At 28.1% G+C, this 12538-nt stretch overlaps 1 protein-coding gene across 4 annotated transcripts; it reads right to left on the bottom strand.

Moving 5' to 3' along the window:
- Nucleotides 1-3322: 3322 nt before the first annotated feature.
- Nucleotides 3323-12051, bottom strand: LOC106689943 (tRNA-specific adenosine deaminase 2). Of its 4 annotated transcripts, XM_014435168.2 has the most exons (5): nucleotides 11655-11982; nucleotides 11320-11586; nucleotides 11090-11242; nucleotides 5838-5993; nucleotides 4256-4395 (listed from the first exon to the last, which is right to left on the bottom strand). In XM_014435168.2, the coding sequence occupies exons 1-4, from the start codon at nucleotides 11883-11885 to the stop codon at nucleotides 5880-5882; spliced, it is 765 nt and encodes a 254-aa protein (XP_014290654.1). In that variant the 5' UTR covers nucleotides 11886-11982; the 3' UTR covers nucleotides 4256-4395; nucleotides 5838-5879. The 4 variants fall into 4 exon arrangements, with proteins under 4 accessions (XP_024218123.1, XP_024218122.1, XP_014290654.1 ...); XM_024362355.2 differs by lacking the exons at nucleotides 11090-11242; nucleotides 11320-11586; nucleotides 11655-11982 and adding exons at nucleotides 3323-3500; nucleotides 11989-12051 and having other exon boundaries at nucleotides 3909-4395; XM_067050954.1 differs by lacking the exon at nucleotides 4256-4395 and having other exon boundaries at nucleotides 5837-5993.
- Nucleotides 12052-12538: the final 487 nt, after the last annotated feature.

Raw genomic sequence — 12538 nt, 5'->3', positions numbered from 1 at the left:
TAAAATATTCATATTTCTTTACATTATGTAACTTTATATTTTTATTTATGTTATTTTACTTACATATTTAATTACCTATATATACGTTTTATTAATTTTCATTCTGTACAATTATTTACTTTAATCATTCTGTTTATATTTCTTCTTTTTATTTTTGTATTCATTAGTTGTTATCTTGTTCTCTATTCTTAGCCCTGATGAAGACTAGAAATTCTGGCCAAAATGTTGGCACTATTAACCATCAAACACCCCCCCAACCATCTGTTCTTCATATATATTATCAATGGCTATGATTTTTACCTGACTTGCTAAGAAATGTCTTCCTTCATACAGACTTAGAAATAGTAAACAGCTGAGAATGGCCGATCTCATTCAATAACAATAATATATACATGGCATTGTAATCTTATGTTAAACTGTTGTATTATAGGCTGGAATAAAGTTGATATTTGTCTTCGCATCTCAACAAACCTGTGATTTGAAACTTTTATAGCAACAGAAAAATAAAATGAAAATTTTACTTCCTTCTTTTTTTACCTAAACCACCAAAATTATGGTACTATTAAATAAGTTTTTTCAACTTATTTGTGTTATTTTCCGACCAAACCCATCTTCTCTTCATATAAACAAATTCATGAATCCTTGTATAATATGTAATTTTAGTTTCTTTAGATTTTTCATTTATGAGCTAGTTTTTTCACATATACACACTTGATTATACAACGAGAACAATAAAAATCTTCAGAGGCGCTTTTGAGAAAATGGTAAAATCAGTGATATTAAGTGACACTTTCAGCAGGTCAATTTTAGTGAAAGAGGTGCATAACGTCTTAAGTATATACCTACTATATTATATAAAAAATTTCAGTTCCATACAACTTTTTTGTTTTCAACTACTTTTTACACTTGATTGGATGACGAACATAATCAAAATCTTTAGAGCCGCTTTTGAGATAGTGATAAAATTAATGATATTAAGTTGTACTTTCAGTAGGTAAAGTTTAGCAAAAACAAATGCTGTAACATTCTAAGTATATACCTATATTATACACAAAATTTCAGTTCCACGCAACTTTTGGTTTTTCAGCTAGATTTTTCACATACACACATTTGACTGGACGACGAGCATAATCAAAATCTTTAGAGCCACTTTTGAGATAGTGATAAAATCAATGATATTGAAGTTGTACTTCTAGTAGGTTAATTTTAGCAAAAACGATACTGTGAACTCCCAAGCACATACCTGCCTGTAGGTAATACCAATGTAATATATAATTTTAATTTCTTAAAACTTTCCATTTTAGACCTACATTTTTCACATATATATACACTTGTATATGTAAGAGTATAATAAAAAAAATTTAGAACCACCTTTGAGAAAATCAATGATACTAAGTGGCGTTTCCAGTAGATTAATTTTAGCAACAAAGATACTACAAAATCCCATCTATATACCTGCCTATTAATAATACCATTATCATATATAATTTTGGTCTCTTAAGTTTTAATTTTTTAGCTCGGTTTTTCACAAACACACACCTGATTGTACAACCTGTATAATCAAAATCGTTAGAGCTATTTTGGAGAAACCCTAAACAAGTGTAAAATTTATTAAAGCAGCATTCCTGACATGTCCAATTTAACAAAAACGTTGCTTTCAAATCCCAAGCACATACCTTCCTATACGAATCCTTATAAGATATGTAATTTTAGTTTCTTAAGACTTTCGATTTTTTGGCTAGATTTTTCATGTATACACACTTGATTAAATGACGAGTATTATAAAAATCTTTAGAGTCCCTTTTTAGAAAATGATAAAATCAGTAATATTAAGTGACACATTCAGTAAGTAAATTTTAGCAAAAAAGGTGCTGTAACTTCCCTAGCATACATCTATATTATATAAAAAATGTCAGTTTCATACAACTTTGTTTTTCACATACACACACTTGATTATACGACGGGCATAATACGAATCTTTAGAGCCGCTTATGAGAAAATGATGAAATCAATTATAAGTGGTACTTCTGGTAGGTCAATTTTAGCGGAAAAGATAATGTAAACTCCCAAGCATACACCTACCTGTATGTAATCCCTATGTAATATATAAGTTTAATTTCTTAAGACTTTCCATTTTTTTTGGCTAGTTTTTCACATATACACACTAGATTGGACGATGAGTATAATCAAAATCTTTATATCCGCTTTCCAGATAGTGATAAAATCAATGATATTAAGTGAAAAAGATGCTGTAAAATTCCAAGTATATACCTATATTATATACGAAATTTCAGTTCCATACAAATTTTTGTTTTTTAGCTAGGTTAGTCATTTCCATACAGAAACCATTTTGCGAGACTTGGTTATTTGAACTCAGAGGACCTCAAATGTGTATTTATGTTGAAAAATCAGTTTTAATTTTTATTTTGTGCACCGAAATATGTGAAAAAATATTAAAAGTTATAACGCTCATAATCCAAATACAAAGAATCTTTTGATAAGTGATTCAGATGAAAAAATAAAATAAAAAACACTCTGGAAAAGCCTATATGGATTCTGGCACTGAAAACAGTGTTGATTAATCCAGTTATATCAGGTCACAAATTTTTACAATCTTGTTTTAACCTCCCAGATTTTCTGAAGAGATAAAAAAAAGAAAAGAGCATTAACGACATTATTTTGCCCTGTCCAAAATTATCAGGCCTTTAAATTATGAGATATTTATCATTTATTATGATGTTATAAAAAATTATATCAGTTAGTTAGACCTCTCATACTAAGTGTGTGTAGTATTTCGAATTGTGTGTACTGGAAGGTTAATAAAATTTACAGCTGATTAATAATTAAGAAATATACTTAAAATATTTAATTAAAGAAAAATATTTTTACAGAAGAAAAAATATTAATAAAATAAACCAAACAAGTCTAAAGACATTTATTAACAGATCTACACAAAAGATTTTTTAATATTATTTTTTTTATTTCATACAAAGATATTTAGGTTAGAGGCAAAACACATGTCATCGACAGACAGAGAAAAAAAATTAACAATTAAATTCATATCTAGTCATCGATGATTAGGTACTATTACCAAAAGTCACAAAAGGGAGAAGGATCAGGAGTAATTTAGCACAAATATAAGGAAAATTATGATATATTTAAACTGATATAAGTATACCAACATAAAGGAAAATTAAGTTATATTTAAAAAGTGTAACTGACCTAATAAAGAATATACATGTAACTTTCAAAATCGAAAATATTAAATTAAGAATTGTTTTCTCAATTAACATAAAAGAAGTAGAAAAAAAAAGAAACCAAACAAATTCAAAGATTTTATTGGTCATGGAACAGAGTAAAATTTAATTTAGTTAAAATAAAATTACCACAAAAAATGATAAAATAAGGCTACAGAAATCATAAAAAAAACAAACAATTTAAGTCACCACAACCGCATTTCTTCACCACCTCAAATGTGGACCTATTATATAATTGAACACCTGAAAATCACACAAAAATATATGCTTATAATAAAACCTGTAAGCTAATTTAAAACCTAAAAAAATACTGCATATGTTCCAGTATATTGGCTCCTGCAATTTTGAGCAATGTAGTCTCAATCTGACTTAAAACCTAAAATCTACAAAGAGATATACATAGTAAAAGTTTCATTCAAATTCTAAAGACATGAAATTTCAATAAAATAAAAAAAATTAAATTTGAAAAATGGAATAAATGAAAAAGAACAAAGTTCATGAACAAAATCAGACTGCAACAACTGTAAAAAGAAATTGTTTTGACTTCCATTATCAGTAAAAATTAAAAATAAGAATTATCAGTTGTTACAGTTGTAAAGAAGAAAGAATTCAATAATTTTCTAATATGGCATATTTATTATTATCACATACCATGTTTTTTTTATGATTCAGCCTTTTTCCTCGTTTTTACTTTGGATGGTGGTGCGTTTGGATTGACACCCTTATAAAATTCCTTAAGAAGTGACATGGCACGTTCAGCAAAGAGGCCACCAACAACAGGAACAGGCTTGGAATGGTAATCCGACACATTGACAACTGAACCACAACCACCAAACCTATCATTAGCGCAACCGTAAACAACCCGGCACACACCAAGATCGTGGAGAGCACCCGCGCACATCGCACATGGCTCGACAGTGACATAAACACTGACCGCAGAAAACGGAACGTGTTTAGACAAAACTTGATCTATACATAGCATTTCGGCATGCCTTGTTGCATTCTTTGTTTCATTGACAGCGTTCGAACCTTCCGCTATAACATCAGAACCTGATACGAAAAGGCAGCCGACAGGTACCTCTCCATTTTCAAGAGCAGTTTTTGCAGACTGTAAGGCTTTTTCCATCCACTGACGATCCTAGAACAAAAAAGAAAAGAAAACACTGTTAGTAAATAATAAAAATAGTGAAAATTATAAAATATTATTCACTATACAACTTCTTTCCAATGGTTTAAATTTCTATATATTTTTTTCAAAGAATACCCGTACTACTTTCAACTTCTTTCTTTTCTTGTTGGAGATATTTTGGAACAATTTTTTAACATCTACTCCATCCTATGATTATATTAGAACAAAATAGATCTTATCAACCTTTTACATACATTTATACACTTATATAATTAATGAGGTGTTTATAATTGGTTGTAGATTCAATATGAGAAGATGGTCGGAGGGATAAAAATGTATGTATACATAGTTGATCGTAAAAATTTATATATATGATGGTCAGGGTTACGGTCAAAAGAGAAACCCTGTTCAACTGAAAATACTATTCAACCTTTATCTTTGAACAGCCCTGCAAAGTGGGGCGAAACGTCTGGAAATAAATAGTTGTAAAATATTTTTGTTTCTCTTTTGACCGCAACCCTGACCATCTTCTTATATATAAATTTTTATGGTCAACTATATACATATATAATTATTTTAGCTTATTACTTTTTTACTCATTTGTATTACTGCACATCTTTTACCAATAGTAGAATATACTTTGCTTCCTTTCTTGCCCATTGTATCATGTATATCATTTTCTTTAGCACATACATTTCATAATGTTAATTTCCATTTTTTTTTTAACTATTCATGTATCTTTAATCATTATTAACAAACTTTATATGTATAATACAGCCAGCTAGTACAGAATCGAGGATTATAAGCAAGCTCCTCACACTGCTCTGCGGTAGGAGAGCAAGGATTAAAAAGATGTTTCTTCTAATGTGTTTATCATTATTTCTTAAACAATAGACTGTTTTTTCATTTAGCCCTGCTAAGGGGGGCGAAACGATGGTTAACAATAAATACTTTTCTTTTACTATTTTGATACCTTTATTGACCGCCGCCCGGAATATCTTCCTACAATTTTATCTAACAATTGAAAAATTACAATTTAAAATACAATTATATGGAGTGATTCCCTGGTCCACTAATTTTTTGATCAAGCTTTGCTTTAAACCACCTGAACAAACAATAATGAAATAATGATGGTGATTATCCATAATCCAAGTTATACATAGGCTAATAATCGATTATCTACTATCACCAGCAAATATCTGTCAAATTACGGTTCCCAAACTAATAAAGAGTGTCTCTAGAGTTCATTTTAGGATCCACTGCTCCAACCTTTAAGCTATGTAGCAGCCTGATTCAATAATAATATAAACTAGATTAAATACATTTGAAAACATAATTTTAGAAAATTCAGTAAAACTAATTAACTACACATTATTAATTGTTTAACCTATTACTGAAGAACGATTCTATATATAACATAACAATTATAATAAAAAATTAAAAATGCATACAATATCTGTAATATCTTCCATGATAAAATTTCATAAATAAGATCAAATGCAGAAGTATTTAAGTAGATCCAATTCCATTATGATCTGCTTCGTTTTAGAAAGCCAGTCCTTATTACTAGCAGGATTTCTAGGACTTGGGTGAGAAATTGTGACCACCTGAAAATTTTTGAATATTAAAATTAGATTTACATAAAATTATTTGGAATAAATAAAAAGAAAGAATAAAGCATGTTATACATAAACATGTTTCTGACATCACACCCTCAATCCAATACCAACATTACTCAAAAATGGATTTAAAAATTCGGATTGTATCTGCCTACTCAATACATATGATGAGTACATGACTAACTGTATCTGAAAGAATATAAAATCAGAAATTTATGAAGATGTACAAAAAGGACCAATTAGTAATTTAAGCTGACAACAAAAGCGCTCTTTAAATTTTAAATATAAATAATCAGTTGTAATCCTACAACTAGTTTGAAAGGATTTTATTTGTTAAAACTTTAATATATTAATTTGTCCGGGTGAAAAAAAAAATTCTTAAAGCCAACTCTAACAATGTTAAACCTTTTTGTCTTTGTGCTTTACGACTGCCAAATAATACCTTAATGAGAAAGCATTCTTATAAATGGCAGAGTAAGAATTTCATATACTTTTTATTTTATTTTATCCAGTCCATTAGATACAATGGACTAAATTAGATAAAACAAATGAAATGGACATTAGTCTATGGACAGTTGTGTAGCAGATCACGGCAAACAGGAGCCATTTCGGTGGGGGATATGAGAAAGGCTGCAATGTAACTTTTTTAATCATTTTTAAGGTTACTTGATAGATCAACACTTTTTTTTTATTTTGTCCAAATGACCTTCACTGTTATTGCTAGGTCATAGTGTGAGGCCATATAGTCTAAAGCCTTCCTCAATAAACCCCCTATCTAACAAAAAAAAAGAACGTATTATATCAAGCAGGTAGTTCTTAAAATTAGCTCGTCCAAACACATAAATTCTTCAGATTTACACATTAGTATAGATTAAAATTTATTATTGCTTAAATATGTAAATGGAGAATATATCATTATAATTTCACATATAATAGTTTAAATGGATAGTACTGAAATCAATTTTCTTTAAGATTTAATTTTTTAATTGCTTTAGATTTGTATCAATGGTGTGATTATTAAAGTAATATGTTTACGAGAACAAAGTCAAAATTCTTATCCTATATAAATAAACATATATTTACTAATATTTGAATTATTATATATATACCTTTCTGGTTAACATTTTATTTTTAAAATCATATCAAACTAAACAGTGCTTCAGGGTTAAATGTCCAGACTGAAAATTTTAATTAAGAATATTAAACCAAAAAAAAAAATTTATTTTGAAAGGAATGTCCATAAATACTTTGTTCAGGAGATATTCACGTCTAAAGATTTTCATTGTTATTATATAGGTTATAATAAATAAATTAATGTGTTCCAACTACTTAAATTATGAAATATAAACATTCACATTCATATTAAATGTTGCTTAATGTGATTACCTTGAGCATTAAGACCGACTTAGCATCTTTCTTCCACAGCAACAGTGACCGAACGACAAAGGATATACGTTATTATATCACAAGTTCCAGTTATTCGTCTTTGAACAAAATTAGGGTCATTGACTAGCCTTACATTGACGTTTCGTTCAATGTCGCCCCAAACAAAAAAATCTAGTAGTGTCAGATTTGGAGAGCGAGATAATAACAAATATCCAGTACCATTCGGCCACTGCTGCTGTGAAAGAAAGAAGCCAAGCCTGTCTTAATATTTAATATGAATGTAAATTTTTTTTGTTTTTTTTTTTCATTGGCGTGACAGACTGTGGAGCTCCAAAGCCTCGCGCGATGTGTTTCTTAAGTACATACATCTAAGTTTTCTGACGTGGTTTTCATAGGGTGGGTCCGTCACTCCCACGCCCATTTTTGTGAGTGCCACCCATTGGCTAACGGGCCTCACAATTGCCCTGGGGGAGATTGTGAGTGAGTATTGCATAATTTTTATGCTTGAAAAAATCCCGGATAGAGGCCAGGCTCGAACTCGCAATCTATGGGTTGGTAGACAGGCGCGTTACCACTCTGCTACCGTCACCCCCCTTAGAATGTAAATGTTTACATGTCATTAATAAAGTAGTCGCAACTATATTGATTTATTTATTGTAACCTAAAAGCTTTATAACAATGAAAATTTTAGGAAATGAATATTACCTACCTTTAAAGAATTTTTTTTTCATGTTTGGAAATCCTTAATTCATACATTCAAATTATTGCTGATTATTATAAAATTAGATACATAGCCCCAGTTAAAAATATTACTACATTCTAAACCAATAATATATCAATTTTTTTCTGAAAATAAGATAATTATTTTTGTTTACCATATAAACATTTGTACATTTTTAAAATTAAAGAAGTACATAATTGCAAAATTTAACTAAAAGAAAAAATCACTAAGTTTTCGTGTCCATGCACATACAAATTATATATTTTAATTATTATTAGCTTAGTTCAAACCACAGATGATTACATAATAAAAATATAATCATTTGCAAGAACATTTATAATCAAGTAACTATTGAAAAGAGAAAATGAGTCATGTCTCTTAAGGTAAAGTTGATAACGAACAGGTTATTTCACTAATGCAGATACTAAGAACAAAACAGTTAGATTACATTACTAAATGCAATTTCTGAGAAATAATTTGCCAGTTTAGCATTCTATTTGGTTGATAACATAAATATCAAAAGCAGAATTACCTAGAAAGCACATTTTACATCAAATTGCAAGAACATACCTTCATACAACTTAATCAATTAAATTCATGAGTACTCTAAATCATTAAGTTCACATAGAAACAACTAAACACATCAAAAATCACCAACTAATATAGTTCATAATAGACCATACCAACAATAAAGGCTATACAAAACTTCAAACACTAAAAATGGAGAAGTAACAAGATTTCAAAATATACTTATGATCTATAAACTGTACATGGTTTAATTTTCAAACAAGTAAATTTAATCTACTATGTATCATCAAAATCAGGAACTTCACATGAGGTAGAACAAATTTATTTCAAACAATTGAAATAGGTGAAATTTAAACTAATCAAATTAAACAACCAAAAATAGCAGTTTATGGAAATTTTCAAGTCAAGCTTCAATTTACTAATTTTAGATTACTTCTTTGATTAAATTCTTTATTTCATGAACAAACATTAACAATTTTTTTTAAACATAAGCATCAAAACATCAATGCGAGTTTGTTTAAGTTTTAAACAATTCGACCATTACTAATTGAATTATTTGACAAATAATGAAATAAACAAGTAAATTTAATCCACTATATATAATTAAAAGAAGAAACAAGGTAGAACAAATTTATTTACAAAACTTAGAAGCGAAGAACTTAAGCTATTTAAACTAAATATCAAAAAAATGTAGTTTATGGAAACTTTTAAGTCAAGCTTTAATTTAGTAAGTTCAGCTTCACTTTAGTAGTTTCAGGTTACTTGTTTCATAAAGTTCTATATTTCAGAAACAAACAAAAAAGAATTTTGTTAAAAAAAAGTATTAAAATATCAATGCAAATTTGTTTATGTTTTAAATAGTTTATTATTTGACCATTATTCATTTGATTATTTGACCAAGCATCTATAACATTATAGATTATATTTATATTATATAAATAAATATAGATTATTTATATAACCAATAATTATTAGTTATTATTCGTATTAATAATAAAAGAAATTAATTAATAAGCTAGTTCCAACATGACTCAAAACTATAAACCGACGGGGGTACAGAAAAATCATAATGTACATGTGCTTACCAGTTTGATGAGTTAACAATTAATTTTAGCTAACATTTTTTTGTTTAGAATCTACATTAGCTTTTTTAAAAATAGATTTATTGATGGTCATTATTATTTAACAAAAATTACAAACCTTAAATTAAATTTCAGACTGTCAAGGTGTTGAAGATATATTACAAAATTAAATTGCAGACTGTTAAGGGATTAAACAGATATTTAGGGATTGAAGAGACATAACAAATATTAACTTAAATTACAGACTGTCAAGGGATTAAACAGATATTACAAACATTAAATTAAATTGGAGACTGTCAAGGGATTGAACAGATATTTAGGGATTGAAGAGACATTACAAACATTAAATTAAATTGCAGAATGTTATGGGATTGAACAGCTATTTAGAAATTATGATTATTTATTTATCTGAGTTACTTATGATTGTTTTTATGTTCATCTCTGAACAAGGATTAAAGAAAAATTAGATGGTTTAAATTGGATGAATAAATAAATAACAATACCTAAATAACACTGTTTCAACCTAACTTTTTTCACATGGACAAACATTATCTATTCTTGATATTTTTTTTTTTTTAACTTTTTAACTTCTAGAAAATATGAAGAAATGTATAATATTTATTCAACAAAATGAATAAGATGACTTAAAAAAACAAACAAATTCTATTTCTATCACCTAACACTAACCAATAATAAAAACTAAAATAACAAAGAACAAATTTGTCGAGTATATAATGGGAGCATTGTTTTATAAAGCAGATTCGGTGAATCCAATCCAAAATTTATGTTTATCCTTTCCTTACAGTCCTAAAATAAACAATGGACAGCAAACCAAGCATAATTTAAGATTACACATTTCACTTGACCAAACACCACATTAAACATTTCTTTAGACACAGACTTAAAAACAAATGAATAACGTACATTATTTCATTTTCTTGTTTAGCCAAATGAATTCATTATGATCCAGTTTAATACGCTCCATCGGCAAAGAGTAGATAAAACTTATGATCCAATAGCATGCCAAAAACCAATTACTATCACTTTAAAAGTTCCAATAATCTCAGATATTTTCCTTCTTGTATACATTTTTATTTTCAATACAAAATAAATTTAGTGTTGAACAGAGTAACTTGCCAATTATTTTTAAATATATAAAACATAAAAATTATTTTGAATCGGCAAAATTACATAATAGAAATTAAAAAAAAAAAAATCAATCAACTGAATGAAAATAGAACAAATGAGAAAAATATCTTTCATAGAATGTTGAGAAAAAACAAACAGGATCACAATTTGATTCCATCTGGCTTATATTAACAATTTAATTACAGCTAATTATTTAACTTCTTTAGCTGAAAAAATACCTCAATATTTTGCAGACCAAATTTCTTAATAACAGCCTTGGCTCTATTTTCTGCAAACCTTCCAATTGCTATTACAATATCCACATTGAATAATTTCAAAACATCACTCAGAGATTCATCACAATGCATTTCTATAGCCTTTCTGGCTTCGATCTGACAAAATCAAATAAATATACATTTAGTAACATAGCCATAAGTGAACCTATGTTCTAAATAAGTTATAACAGTACCTTTAATTCTGGAGGAGTAACATTTTTACCCGTTTCATTAAGAAAACATAATGGGAAATAGTTGTGCACGAAAGCATTTTTAAAAAAGTTATTGGCTTCACCAGCCCCAAGTAAGCTAGCAAGAGCCCAAAATCGTTTACCACTAACTTCAGAACGTTTACAATTCAAACCTAAAACTGGGCGTGATGGATGTTCTCTCAAAGGCTTTAGAATATTGCCTGAGATATTGAGAAATTCTTTGACAGAATTAACATCTCCAAATGGAACCTAAAAGAGATGTTGGTTCAAGAATTTAATTCAAAGGTATTCATAAATATCTCTTAAAAAACCGTTACCCCATTCTGCATCATTCCCCAAGGGCCAGGGTTCATTCCTAGAAATACTATTTTTTTAGGTGTTGAACAATATTTTTCCACATAAACTTTATGTAATTCGAATGCATAATTTAAAGGATTGTAAATGTAATTAACTTTAGGACCGAAATCGATGAGCATTAATTTTTCAGATAATTTCAGTTCAAGATCAAGATATTGATCACTTATTTTCGAATAGCATTTCGAATCCATGGGAATAAAATAGATAGGACAAACCCGAAAACTTTAAGTAACAGCCTAAGTTTTATGTATTTGTTTTATTATAAAATAAATTGCACAATTATTAGAAACTCACAATCACAAAATAAAATAGCTGTAATTCAACACATATAACCTCTACAGCTAAAGAATAGACGCCACGTCATACCTCATGAAAATTATTGCTACCCAATATCGATTTTATAATATGTATGTATCAATATTAAAAAATATGCATAATTCATAATTAATTATAATATATTTTGCATTTTAAATATAAAAAAATAAATTAAGTTATTTTCTATTTACTTTTAAGTAAAATAACAAGAAAAATAATTAAAGTATATGAGAGGGTGACCAAATTATATTACTTTTTGTTATTTCACGGGTCAGAAATTTTATTCATTTGGTATTATGTAAAAAAAAAAACCAAAAAAACATGAAATTGAGAAAAAAAATTATTAATTAGTACTTATTTCATAAAGTTTTCTAAAAAGAACATAGCATAAATTCAAACAATTTATCAACCTAGAAATAGAAATGGGCGTTGATGACCTCAGGGTTTTACGCCCTTAAGCCCCAGACAACAACAACAACAACCTAGAAATATAATTAGGAATAAAATAAACAGGAACATTTCCACTAAT

Source organism: Halyomorpha halys, unplaced genomic scaffold (assembly GCF_000696795.3).
Source record: "Halyomorpha halys isolate HHAL.00 unplaced genomic scaffold, Hhal_1.1 Scaffold1527.1, whole genome shotgun sequence".
Classification (NCBI taxonomy): Eukaryota; Metazoa; Arthropoda; class Insecta; order Hemiptera; family Pentatomidae; genus Halyomorpha; species Halyomorpha halys.
The sequence above is the reverse complement of the archived record's forward strand: the minus strand, read 5'-3'. Positions and strand labels throughout refer to the sequence as shown.